Below are 13892 nucleotides of genomic sequence, written 5' to 3' on the forward strand. Positions count from 1 at the left end.
AAAGACAACCAGAGCAAACCCCCTGCATATCCTTAAAGAGGACACCAATTTGACTCATGGTAACAGCGGTATTCTCAAGCATGGTACTCCTGAGCTGTCTCACAACCCCACTCTATCACCAAGCCACAAGTGGACTTAAGACAGAGGAAAGCCATGCCACAATGTGCTCCTGTCTTTTACTGTGCCTCTGATCCAGGAGTGTCACCTGCTCTGTCAGGATTCATAACAGCAACTGTTATTTCCAGGGATTTAGTACCATTGTTATGTTCATAAAAAGAGAAAGAGGTTTCGAGACAGTGGTATACGGAGATGTGGTGCCTAGGCGGGCCCATGCCCAGGCATCCCTTCCCTCGAGGGACCAGACACATACAGACATGGTACAGAGTAGAGTTTATTCAGGGCAGAGGATGAGAGTTAATGGGGTAGTAGAGGCAGAGAAAGGGAGGTGGGGGAGTGGAGGCTGGCCATGACCACATGGAGGAATGTGGGGGAAGGAGAGCCCAAGAGGGCAGAGAGGAGAGAGGTGAAGAGAGACAAGAGGAATAAGAAATAAGAGGGAGAGGAGGGGCCTAGCATCCTCTTTTATAGGCCAGGCCTACCTGGCTGTTGCCAGGCAACTGTGAGGAGAGGCATACCTGGCTGTTGCCAGATAATTGTGGGGTGGAGTTTAGACATAACCCTAACAGCAACGGCCTAAGTTATGAGTGAGTATAATTTCAGAGCTAGGGAAGGAATTGATTCAACAGAAAATAGTTGTTTGTTTAGTGGCTGAAAGCAAACTCAATGTATGCTCTTTAGTGCATAAAGGAATTTGTATAAGCACTGCCAGTGACTAAGATGACAAAGAAACATTAGAATAATGTTTGAAACAGAAGAATGCTGTCAATGATCCCATGAAAGAATTCTTGAGGCTTTTCTATTTTAAAGATGAAAGTTCTGTTTTATTGTTCTCTATAGATCAAAAAATGAGATCAAACTTTTAATATTCAGGGTGACTCTTGATCACTCTATGATTTTATTTTGAAATAAAGAGAATTATCAGATAGCGCATGGGCCAAAGCAATGAATCAAGACAAAAAACCAGATTAGACTAAATTATGTAGAGCAGGGTCTTCTAAAGCATCTTTGGGTTAGAAGACAACAAAGTACTGGCCTGCCCACGCATGTGTATGCCTGTATTCTGCCAAGCTAGAGTTCAGCCCAAACCACTGCACTTTAAATAGGAAGTACAGTGATATAAATGTTAAAAGCAAGGACTTGATTGATTGTCAGCACCTCTCTGGCTTCCCTCTTCCATGGCCCTGGGCCTCTTAAACTTATGAGCATATTTATAAACACAGTTATCATGAAACAAAGACTAAACTCTCAGGGAAAAGTTACAGGTGTGAACAGGAATAAGCAGGACCTTCCCAGAGGAAAACCTAGATGAAGCAAAAGGACCACACACTCACCCCAGCAATCATCCAACATGTCAGAAGAACAATATGCTGCTCAGAGCTTGGGGTTACATGGAAATACAAACCCTGGGAGGACAGAGCTCTGGAGTCAGTTTAAAGGATACTAACCACAGGGGCTGGCTGAGGGGCTAAGAGAAGCAGCTCCCGTAGAAAGGCTGCTCTTCGAAACTGCTGAAGCCACAGAAGGAGCAGACGACGAAGACGACGGTGTAGTGGAGGAGGCTGGTGAGGATGGCAACAGTTCTCCAGACTCCATAGCTGTGACAGAAGGAAAACATTGTATTGGGCACAATTACTCAAAAGAATTAGACATGTTTTACACATTTTGCCTATTTTTTAAAAGTCTTGTATCAATTTAGAAATAAAAGGTGAAACATGAACAAAATACTCCTATGGCTTAAAACACTCCTGCCCAAACTCAGGTGAAGGCTGAAGTCGTCGGTGTGAGGAGTAGGGAGGGGCCTGCTAGACTAGAAGGGTCTAAGTCTTTGATGCCTTTCTCACAGAATGGAGCAAAAATGAACAAATAATCTTATTCTTATAAAACTACCCCCTTGGGAGCAGTAGGCAGCTGTTCAGGGAGGCCGCCCGCCGCCCAGGGCTAGCTTCTCAGACTTCCTGCTTCTTAGGCTTCAGAACTCTCAACTTTATAAATCATTCAGCCCGAGATGTTGTAGCAAACATGTGCATGTGTAGAACACAAACTAAGATGAACATTTACGAACCAGATTTAATTTTATTTTTGAGACAATGCTGTGCTCAAGCTGGTTTTGAACTCTCCTCCCCACCCAAGTCCCATGGCTGGGGCTACAGGCGTGTGTCTCTGCGACTCAACTTGAAGCAAACTCAATTCTTGGTGCGCCATATCCTTTAATCAATCACACGGTCTGCATCTACAACATGGCCTCAGCTTCTGCAAGTGTGTGAGGTCATCGACTTGGGAAAGACTGAAGCTCTCACTCTTCTCCAGCTTCTTCCTCACCCCTCCAGCAGCCCGAGTCTGTATTACTGGGAAGCGGCGGCTAGAAACCTGGGAGCCCCTTTTAGTGCGTTGGGGGACTGCATATCATATATCCTGCAGATCAGATATTCACATTATAACTCATAACAGTAGCAAAAGTACAGTTATAAGTAGCAGTGAAATAACTTTATGGTTGGGTGGGGATCACCATAACATGAGGAATGCATTAAAGGTCACAACATTAGGAAAGCTGAACACCACCGTGGTAAAGGAAGAAGGCATTAGAGACTGAGGGTGGATGTATATGTTTATAAACTCAAATACTTGGGGGACTGAGATAGGGGTTCACTAGTTAAAGACAAACTTGAGCAACACTGTGAAATTCCCTATAATGAGTAAGGAGAAAGGACAGTAGGGGAAGAAAATAGGAGGGAGGCTGAGAGGGAGAGAAAAGAAAGAAAATGTCAATTTGAACAAACAGTGTTTTCATCTTTTAGCTCTAGACAGAAGCATCTTTATGTCAGAATGACTCAGTAATTTCCAAGGGGGGGGGCAAGGAGGGACAGAGACAGACAGACAGACAGACAGACAGAACCCTCTTTAGAGTTTTATTAGAGCCAAGTTTCCACTATGGTTTCAATAGCCTTGGTATGAACTGTTTATAGTGACCAATCAGCATCCTTATTAATGCAATCCGCTGCTGTAGGTTAAATCTAATATAGATTACAATTTCACTGAAATGGTGATATTCAAACAGAAGGACCTAACAGACCATGGTCACTTTTATGATATCCCAACTAAGCAAAGAAATCACAAAGTTTATGAATTAAGCAACAGGAAGAAAACGGATAGTGCTCATCTATTAGTGAATTTACAATTCATCACAAGTAAGCTCTCACCAATAATCTTGCTACAAAAAAGTATCTGAGCCGGGCAGTGGTGGCCCACACCTGTAATCCCAGCACTCTGGGAGGTAGAGGCAGGCAGATTTCTGAGTTCAAGGCCAGCCTGGTCTACCGAGTGAATTCCAGGACAGCCAGGGCTATACAGAGAAACCCGGTCTAGAAAAAAAACCAAATCCAAAAAAACCAAAAAAATAAAAAAATAAAAAATAAAAAAATAAAAGAGTATCTGTATTATATTCTATCCGCAATTCATACAGAATATATTTTCTTGAAAAGTTGTTCCTTACATCTTGAAATTTAAGAGTACTTAAATACAAGGTTATTGTTGAAGAATCAAGTGAATTCAAGGACACACATTTTTTTCTTGATAGAAGTAATCACATAAGAGAAGGGTAATCTTGTGGCACTCTTAAGTATTTTGAGTGACACCACTTCAAAAAACTTCCTAACAATTCAATAGCCACTCTTAAAATCCCAGTACTGCCACCAATCACCTCCTTAGATGCAAGTACTATGGTATGTATCTCATGTTATTACAATCTTTTGTCTTTATCAGTATTTGTCTGGGAAAAAAACAAGAGGTGCTACTGATGGCTAAATTGAGCAATGTTTAAGGCTGGTTTGGGTCATATACAGAAAAAATGGTCTCTAAGGCATATGGCCAAGATTTATGGCTAACACCGTCTTCAGAAATTATTTTTTTATCAATTCTAATTTTCTTAAATAATTTATTTTTATTTTACATTTTGCCTCCATGTGTGTCTATATGAGGGTATCAGATCTCAAAGTTATAAACAGTTTTGTGCTGCCATGTGGGTGCTCAGAATTGAACTCCTGGTTCTTTTGACAGAGCAGTCCGTGCTCTTAAGTGCTGAGCATTCTCTCCAGCCCATCAATTCTCACTTAAAAAAAAAGAAAAAGAAAAAAAAATGACAAACATAAGTTGTTTACCTAGGAAAACTTTTTAGTAATCAAATAGATTATTCTGTACCAATTTTAAAGCAATTGCTTTCTGTGTGCAAAAGTGTGCCTTGGAGTTCATTAGCTGTGAAAAGGTCGCATAGTCTCTAAATGAGTTTTATGAAGTAACAAAGATGTTGAGATGAAAGAAGAAATGCGCATCACTGCTGAGGATCTAACATTCTATCACTGTTAGCAGGGACCTAGGCTTTGGGCTTGTGTTTGTTTTGTTTCTTACATAAGGTCTCACAGCAGAGACTGGCTGACCTTGAACTCCTGGCATCTTCTCACCTCAGCCTTCCAAGAGTTGGCCTGGGTATGAACCACCACGCCCAGTCTAGCTTGTCTTAATAAGCAAAAATGTGTTTATATAATTATCATTGAATATAGATGGTAGTAAAAAAACCAAAGGGATATTTAGAGTGCACATTAGTATTCCAGGCTCCGTATGTATCTGTGTCATGTTCTTATGTTGTTTAGGAGACAGAGGCTGGCTGTGTTAGCCCCATGGGGGAGCCAGCCAAGCTTTCTTCCATAGCTGCTCTAACTACAAGGGAGCCTGCTGTATTTTTCTGTAATACCATCACTTTTCCTTCCAAGTAAATAGCTCATAGCTATCTTTGTACATGGATTTTTACTGTAAAACTTTTCAAGTTATAATACAAATGCAGATGATAAAATAGTCTGTTATCCTAAGTATTCAATGACGATATAATAATGACAAATCAGTAAAATTAACTCATTCAAGTAATTTAAGAAAAACTTGTTAGGACAAAAACATTTAGATGTGTAGGGGATGACCTACTTTGAGATTCTACCAGGGCACAGTATCCATCTGACTCTGCTCCTGTGACCGTCCACCTTCCATTCTGACTATGCTTTAAGAACATTCTTTTTTTTGTTTTGTTTTGTTTTGTTTTTTGTTTTTTCGAGACAGGGTTTTTCTGTGTAGTCTTGGCTGTCCTGGAACTCACTCTCTACACCAGGCTGGCCTTGAACTCAGAAATTCGCCTGCCTCTGCCTCCCAAGTGCTGGGATTACAGGCGTGCGCCACCAATGAACATTCTTTTCATTGGGATCCAAACCATCACCAATCAACATTTCTTTCTGTCTAAAAAACAAGCCTATATAATCACAAGATTAAGATGAATGCACTAGCTGGACAGTGGTGGCGCACGCCTTTAATCCCAGCACTCTGGGAGGCAGAGGCAGGCAGATTTCTGAGTTCGAGGCCAGCCTGGTCTACAGAGTGAATTCCAGGACAGCCAAGACTACACAGAGAAACCCTATCTCGAATCAAACAAACAAAAACAAAAAACAAAAAAAGATGAATGCAGTATGAGAGCATCATTTCCCTCCCTAGCATTCTCCTGGAGTAAACTATAAAAATACATACAGGTGCAGCTTTTAAGATTATCAATAAAATTATATAGTTTCTAGCCAGGGGGTGGCTGCACATGACTTTAATCCCAGCAGAGACAGAGGTAGGCAGATCTCTCTGTGAGTTCAAGGTCACCCTGCTCTACAGAGCAAGTTCTAGGACAGCCAGGGCTCCACAGAAAAGACTTGTTCCAAAAACCAAAAAAGAAAAAAAATTATACTTTCTAAGGTCTGACTTAAAACTTCTTTACTTAGAAAGTTAACCAGTTGCCAGGTTTAGTGATGTGTGTTATATAGTCTCACCTACCCAGAAGGCTGTACCCTGAAGGTGAAGACCCAGAAGTTCAAATCCAGCCTAGACTACATTCCCAGATAGAGGCATAGGTGGAAGGGATTAAGGAAAGGAGAGAGGGAGGGAGAGAATAAATTAGGGCAAAAATTACTACAACTGGAAACTTAATATTATAGTACAAAATTGGGGGCTGAAGCGATGACTCCATAGTTAAGTGACTTCCCACTCTTCTGGGGGACCTGAGACTGGCTCCCAGCACCCATATCACGTGGGTTTTCTTTAAAGAACTAACAATTACAATAATACAACAATTCAACCTTATTTTTACAAGTCTAAGCCAATGCAATAAATGGGAAAATTATACTTGGTATATTTGGTCAAAGTACCTCTAAGAATTTAATATTATGCAATTTTTCTTCATTGTGTAAAACTGAAATAAATGGTTTGTAGCTGTCATTTGTCATAATGCTCATACAAGAAAAGATAAACTCACTTCTTTCTAAAATGATCTTTATTTGTAACAATCCTGAGGGCATACTATAATCAGGATTTGTGTGTGTGTGGGGGGGGGGAAGCCACAAAAAGCTTTTTCCCACATGATTTTATGTATGAAGAAGAAATCAATGATCAGATACTATTGTTCAAATTCATGCATATCAAGTATTCCAGGATTTCTGAACACTGACTTCTGGCAGGCATAACCTGATCAGGTACAATAGGGAAGGGAGACATGTTGATTAAAAAGAATAAACATCATCAGCTAGCTTTCTTGTTTCATATGAACAAATATTTTACTATTAAAAGTGTTCTGGTTTTAAAAAAAAACAATGTAGCAGTTTGATCTGGAGTATTACTCTGAGGTAGAATGCTCCCATACCGTGTGGGAGGTCCTGGGTTTCATCTCCTCACTGGGTGCATGAGGAGCTAACAAGTTATTGCAAAAGTACCCACTCATTTAGGGTTGGGAACAAATGATGCCAATGGGTCCCCAGCTCCTGTGGACAGTGCCTATTCAACATCCATCTATAAAGAAATAGGCTTTGGTCGTGTTCTTTGCAAAGTCTTATTAACAGTGAAAACTCTGCTAACACTCCAAGAGTTCTCTGTGGGAAGCCAAAGTACCGAAAACATATTCAGTGAACCATTCCATTTCTGGGGTTATTTGTTTGCTTCTTTTGTTTTCAAGACACAGTGTCTCTGTGTAGGCCTAGTTGTCTTGGAACTCTCTGTAGCCTAGGCTGACCTCACACTCAGAGATCTATCTGCCTCTGCAGCTTTGTTTGCCTCCGCCCCTGTCCCTGTCCCTGCCCCTGCCCCTGCCTCCAGAGAGCTAGGATTAAAGGTAAATACCACCACCACCTGGCTCCTTCCCTTTTAAATATAATGCCAATTAGGAAGATGATCAAGAGACCATTACTCTCTTACCTTAGTAGATCCACTAACCAGAGTGGCATACTTTCATTATTTTCTAGAAGCTGTAAAAATGCTCTCATTCAGGTATTTCTTCTATAGTCAACAAGGTGACTCAGCAGGTAAAGGCATTTGCTACACAATCCCTGAAACTCACATGAGGAGGAAGAGAACCGACTCCAGAACATAGTCCTTTGACCTCCATATTTGTGCTGTGGTGAATACACACACAACAATAATAACATTTTAAAATCATTTAATCAACTAAAAAGTTGAATATATAAAACTCCAAGATACCAGGTAGCATACAGAAATAATGGCCAAATAGCAATAAAAAATGCTTCTACTAAGAGACTGTGGGAAAGACAGGAGCCACCATTACTTTGTGGGTATAATATATACACAGGCAAATTATTTTATTAAGAAACATTTACCAGCTGGGCAGGTAGAGTATGCTTTTAATCCCAGCACTTGGGAAGCACAGTCAGGCATATCTGAGTGAGTTCGTAGGACAGCAAAAGAAAACAAAAATCAAACCAAAAAACAGAAAGAGAGAGAGAGAAAGAGAGAGAAAGAGAGGGAGAGAGGGAGGGAGGGAAGGAAGGAGGGAAAGAGAGAAGGAAGGAAGGAAAATCTTACTGTATTTTCAAAATGTTATTTCAAGTCTGCTATGATTTCAAATACAAATATACAAAACTATTCCTTGTCAATTCACACTGAGCTACAACCCTGAGCAACTGCCTGTTTACATCCTGAAAAGAAGTGAGGTGATAGCGGGGCGGTGGCGGCACAAGCCTTTGGTCCCAGCATTTGGGAGGCAGAGGCAGGCGGATTTCTGAGTTCCAGGCCAGCCTGGTCTACAGAGTGAGTTCCAGGGCAGTCAGGATGACACACAGAAACCCTGTCTAGAAAAAGGAAAAAAAAAAAAGTCATTCTACTACTCAGCCTGGCTTCCCTCAAGACTGATTCTGTGCCTGAACTGAAGGAAACTGCAAGGCCAAGTACATTTTACACACTTGGTAGTTAAAAGACGGCCCTCTCCTAACCAGCAAAACTCCCAAGCCACCTGCACTGCCTATACCTGCTAGCCCAGGAGGCTAGGAAGACTGTTGCAAATCTGAGGATAGCATGAGCTGCAGGGAGAATTCGAGGTCAGCTTGGGCTTAGAGTAAGACTGTGTGTGTGTGTGTGTGTGTGTGTGTGTGTGTGTGTGTGTGTGTTCACACACATATGTACGTTATATGCATGTGCTGGATATGTGTCTTCACGGGTGTACTTGAGCGCACAAGGACACCTAAGGATGTCAAATATTACTTTAGTGTCTTAGTCAGGGTTTCTATTCCTGCACAAACATCATGACCAAGAAGCAAGTTGGGGAGAAAAGGGATTTATTCAACTTACACTTTCCACATTGCTGTTCATCACCAAAGGAAGTCAGGACTGGAACTCAAACAGGTCAGGAAGTAGGAACTGATGTAGAGGCCATGGGGGGTGGGGGTGAGGGTGGGGGATGTTACTTACTGGTTTGCTCCCTCTGGCTTGCTCAACTTGCTTTCTTATAGAACCCAAAACCACCAGCCCAGAGATGACACCACCCACAATGGCCCACCCCTCCCCGATCACTAATTGAGAAAATGCCCCACAGCTGGATATCATGGAGGCCTTTCCTCAAATGAAGCTCTTTTCTCTGTAATAACTCCAGTTTGTGTCAAGTTGACACACAAACCCAGCCAGTACACTTAGTAAACCTCAGCTGAGATTGGGTCCCTCCCTGACCCTGGAGCACTCTGGAGTTAAGTGGATACTGGTATCCACACTCAGGTCCTCACATGTGCATGGCAAACACTCTGCAAGGGAGCTTTCTCCATGGCCCCCATGCACACCATGCTAAATTACAGGGGTTTGATAAATCTTTTAAAACTTTACTTGAGACCTCAAGAGACCTGAAAATGAGAAAGTAATCCAAAAGCAAATCACTGGCTTTTATATTTATTACTCAGTAAATAATCTATTCAGAGAGTATCCTTTTCTATCCAAAAGATTAAACACTCTTATGAAAGAAAATATTTGTAGGGAAGAGGTTATCCTAGACAAATAGATATATGAGAATAATAACAAAGGATTAGAACATATCTGTAGATCAACTAAACCACAGGTATAATCAATCTATGGGTTTATGCTCAGAGATTTCTAACAAAGATACAAAGATTTGTAAGATAAAGACAGACAATGTCTGATTAATCCAAACAGAAGATACTCTGAAGAACAAACAAAAGACCAAAGCTTTGTTCAACTAAGAAAGACAACTAAATAGCCAGCAGCAGCCTGTGTGTGCAACAAATAAGCAATGTACGGAAGAGAAGCTTCTTAACCCTCAGGGGCAAGAGGCTGGAATTGGAAACAATACATCCTTTCTAAATAACAAATGGTTAAAAACAATGAACAGTATATTTAAACCTTTGACTTTGTTCTGGTCACACTCATATCAGGTTTGTCTTTAGACTATTACAACATCCCTCCTCAAGTCTTCACAGGCATTTACTAGAAATGCATGTATAGAAATGGATATAAACGACATTCATTAGCATATTACAACTGCAAAAGAGTAATCAACATAGGTCCATCAATACGAACTATTCAAGTTTGAACTAACTGCACCTTATTTTAAAGAAAGAGGTGGACCTGTGTTCGCTAATGTGTTAAGCAAAAAGGACACAGTGAGTCAGCAGGGTCTCCTCTGTGCTCAGGATAAGGGGTGGAGGGAGGGTCTAATGCATGCATGTTGGCAGAATGTTTCTAGAAAAAACTGAGGAACTGCTAACTATAGGGACCTGGTGACCAGAGACTTGGTGTCCAGGCTGAGGGAATTAGCTTTCACTGTACATATTTTTATACGATTTTAATGTTTTACCATGTTCTTGCATTGATGACAATTAAATCAGTGAAAGAAGAGAATGGTTTGGCGTTGTTGGAAATTACCCTTCCAAATATTCCATGGGAGATACAGTCCAATACATTGGGGGAATCACAGTTAGTGAAATGAAAATTAAGCAAAATCTGATCAAACGAACCTGTGGCTCTCTGCCAGAAAAAGTCTACAATTCAAGCAGGAGGAAAAAGATCTGTTGGTACAAAATGGCACAGCTCTGAATGGACGGGGGTGGGGCGGGGTGGGGGTGGGGGTGGAGGCAAGTACAAATCAGACAGCAATGTTCACGTCCCACACATGAGCCATGATTCTGATGCTCCGTATAAAGGGAGACCACAACCATATCTATCTTCCAACCTATCAAATCTATTTTATTTCTATTATGGATTTGAAATTTATCCACTTTTCTCCACCACCATAGCTACCACACTGATCTTCCATGTCACTAAGAGCAAAGATCTAGCAATCTTTATTTATTTATTTATTTATTTATTTATTTATTTATTTATTTATTATATGAGTATACTGTAGTTGTCTTCAGACGCTCCAGAATAGGGCATCAGATCTCATTATGAATGGTTGTGAGCCACCATGTGGTTGCTGGGATTTGAACTCAAGGACTTTCGGAAGAGCACTCGGTCCCCTTAACCACTGAACCATCTCACCAGCCCAAGATCTAGCAATCTTTCTTTGACTAACGGTGACTGCTCCCACATAGTCACAAAGCAGCTGTGACAGACTATGAGATCTATAAAACTTAGAGCATAAAAAAAAAAAAAAAAAAGTCAGGCGGTGGTGGCGGTGGCGGTGGTGGTGGTGCACGCCTGTAATCCCAGCACTTGGGAGGCAGAGGCAGGCGGATTTCTGAGTTCTAGGCCAGCCTGGTCTACAGAGTGAGTTCCAGGACAGCCAGGGCTACACAGAGAAACCCTGTCTGGGGGGTGGGGGGACTTAGAGCATTTTCTGACCCTGATGAGATTTCTAACTCTGTTTACAAGTGTACTTGCATCCTCCTTACTAAAAGCCCAGTCTTTGGGCTGGAGAGATGACTCAGCGGTTAAGAACACTGACTGTGGACTGGAGAGATGGCTCAGCGGTTAAGAGCACTGACTCCTCTTCCAGAGGTCATGAGTTCAAATGCCAGCACCCACATGGTGGCTCACAACCATCTCTTAAAGAGATCTGACACCCTCTTCTGGTGTCTGAGGACAGCTACACTGTACCTAAATATAATAAATAAATAAATCTTTAAACCACAAGGTGGCTCACAACCATCTGTAATGGGATCCGATGCCCTATTCGGGTGTGTCTGAAGATAGCTACAGTGCACTTATATACATAAAATAAATAATTCTTAAAAAACAAAACAGAAACAGGTAAAATATATACTCAAATTAAACAATGATACTCAACACATTAAATCCTGTAACACTACAGTTACACTACAGTTACATGATATCACTGACATATGGTCCACAAGACTCCTCCATTTCTATCCACAGCACTACAGACAGACAAAACAGACAGATTATTATTAACACAGCAGTCTTGGCAGCCAGGCCAGCCTTGAATAGCATGTAAGGAAGCTGCAAACACACTAGCCATGGTAAACACTATGACTGCAGTCTTCAACATCTTACCACGAGGCTTTAAAGATAACTAAGGGAAATATTCATTTTACTTTATTTTGCAGTTTAGGCATATAACCCAGGGAGGGCCTCATGCACAGCAGGCTAGCACCCAACCTCAAACCCTCACTTCTAGTCCTGAAATAAAAACTGTGTGGGTCTACTGTTTACACTTTACACAATTTTTATTAATTTGAAAAGAATTATAGTGAACTCACCATTTTTTAGGTGAGAGTTTGTTGAAATAAATAAAAAGAATAATTACATAAAGCTTAAGGCACAGCAACTCAACAATGAAATAAGTTGGTATAAACAAAACTAAAAGTATAACAAATACAAGACCAGAAAAATCCTCAAAGAGAAATAAAAAAAAATCACATATGTACATATATTTGCAGTGAAATGTGTGTGGTGGTGGTGGGGAACTTAAACATCACACCACTGTGGAAAACCAGCACCAGGTCAATACAGGGTCAACCTTCCCACCAACACAATCAAAACATTATTTGCTGCATGTTTTTATAACCAGGCACTATGCTGAGTAACTTCATTATTTTAATTAAGGCAAATAAACTCCAGGTATAATTGTTAATTTTTACAGTAGGCATAGAGAGGTTAAGTAGCTTGTCATACACAAAGTCTGAAGCGTTTGTCTATGACTGATGCGGCTCACATTTAGCAGGCCCTGGGATCTGAGTGTAGGTCTGGTGTTACCAACATGAAGGCGAGGGGAGCTGTGCAGCTCGTGGGCAGAGCTGCCTGCAGTGTGCCATGCCTATGGCGGTAGTGCCAGCAACTGTTTCACAAGAAACCATCTGATCTCATCTGTGGTAGGACACAACCAGAATGCCACATTCATTCTAGACACTGGTTTTGTTTGTCTGTTTGTTGGAAGACTATAAAAAAGGAAGCAGTGCAGGAAGTCAGCTCAATAAAAAAAAAAAAAATGGGGCAGGACTGCAATTCAGTCATAGATTGCAGCCTAGCAAATAACTAGCAAGTAAAGTCTAGAGGCATATAAAAGTCTCTGATACAGCCTTTTCTCCTAAATTACTCACAATGGTCCATAAAACCTAACCATTAAAAAAAAAAGAAGAAGCTGCTAACAGATCATGAAAATATTAGGAAAATTTCAGTGAGAAAAAAAAAAAAACAAAAAAACAAAACAATGATCTGATAAAAACTAAAATACTTATGTGCTAACATCGTATGCTCTAATGATACAAAGTGAAATAGAAAAGGAACATAAATAACATGCAGAATGATCTCCTTGAAAAAGTAAATACATTTATTGATGTGATGATATATAAAAATATTTACAGTCAGGCACTGGTGGCTCATGCCTTTAGTCCCAGCACTTGGGAGGCAGAGGCCGGCAGATCTCAGAGTTTGAGGCCAGCCTGGTTTCAGAGTTAATTCCAGGACAGCCAAGGATACATAGAGAAACCCTGTATTGAAAAACCGTGTGTGTGTGTGTGTGTGTGTGTGTGTGTGTGTGTGTGTGTGAGAGAGAGAGAGAGAGAGAGAGAGAGAGAGAGAAATGTATTAAGAAAACAAGGACTGAAAATACTTAAGTTGAGGAAAGTTCTCTAAAATGGTCACCGTGGCTTCTCAGAGTGATGAGATTTGAAGTGCATGCCATTTCTTCATTTATTCTCATGCTTTAAGTCTATTCCAATTTTGTTTGTTTGTTTGTTTGTTTTCCTGAGACAGGGTTTCTCTGTATAGCCCTGGCTGTCCTGGAACTCACTCTGTAGACCAGGCTGGCCTCAAACTCAAAAAACCGCCTGCCTTTGCCTCCCAAGGGCTGACATTAAAGGTGTGTGCCACCGCTGCCTTGCTTGGTCTATTCCAGCTGTACTGGCTAGTTTCATGTGTCAACTCGACACAGACAGGAGTTATCACAGAAAAAGGAGTTTCAGTTGGGGAAGTGCCTCCATGAGATCCAGCTGTGGGGCATTTTCTCAATT

The 13892-nt window shown here is 41.0% G+C and overlaps 1 protein-coding gene across 19 annotated transcripts in view; it reads right to left on the reverse strand.

The window, feature by feature from the left end:
• The window catches only part of Baz2b (bromodomain adjacent to zinc finger domain 2B), a 211325-nt gene that overhangs the window by 102394 nt on the left and 95039 nt on the right, over positions 1–13892 (reverse strand). For all 19 annotated transcript variants that reach the window (XM_052182534.1, XM_052182538.1, XM_052182533.1 and 16 more), the window contains one exon: positions 1566–1715. In XM_052182534.1, coding sequence (XP_052038494.1) covers positions 1566–1713 — 148 coding nt within the window. In that variant the 5' untranslated portion in view covers positions 1714–1715. The remainder of the gene's footprint in view (positions 1–1565; positions 1716–13892) is intronic.

The sequence above is a fragment of the Apodemus sylvaticus genome, chromosome 5 (genome assembly GCF_947179515.1).
Source record: "Apodemus sylvaticus chromosome 5, mApoSyl1.1, whole genome shotgun sequence".
In the NCBI taxonomy this organism is placed as follows: domain Eukaryota; kingdom Metazoa; phylum Chordata; class Mammalia; order Rodentia; family Muridae; genus Apodemus; species Apodemus sylvaticus.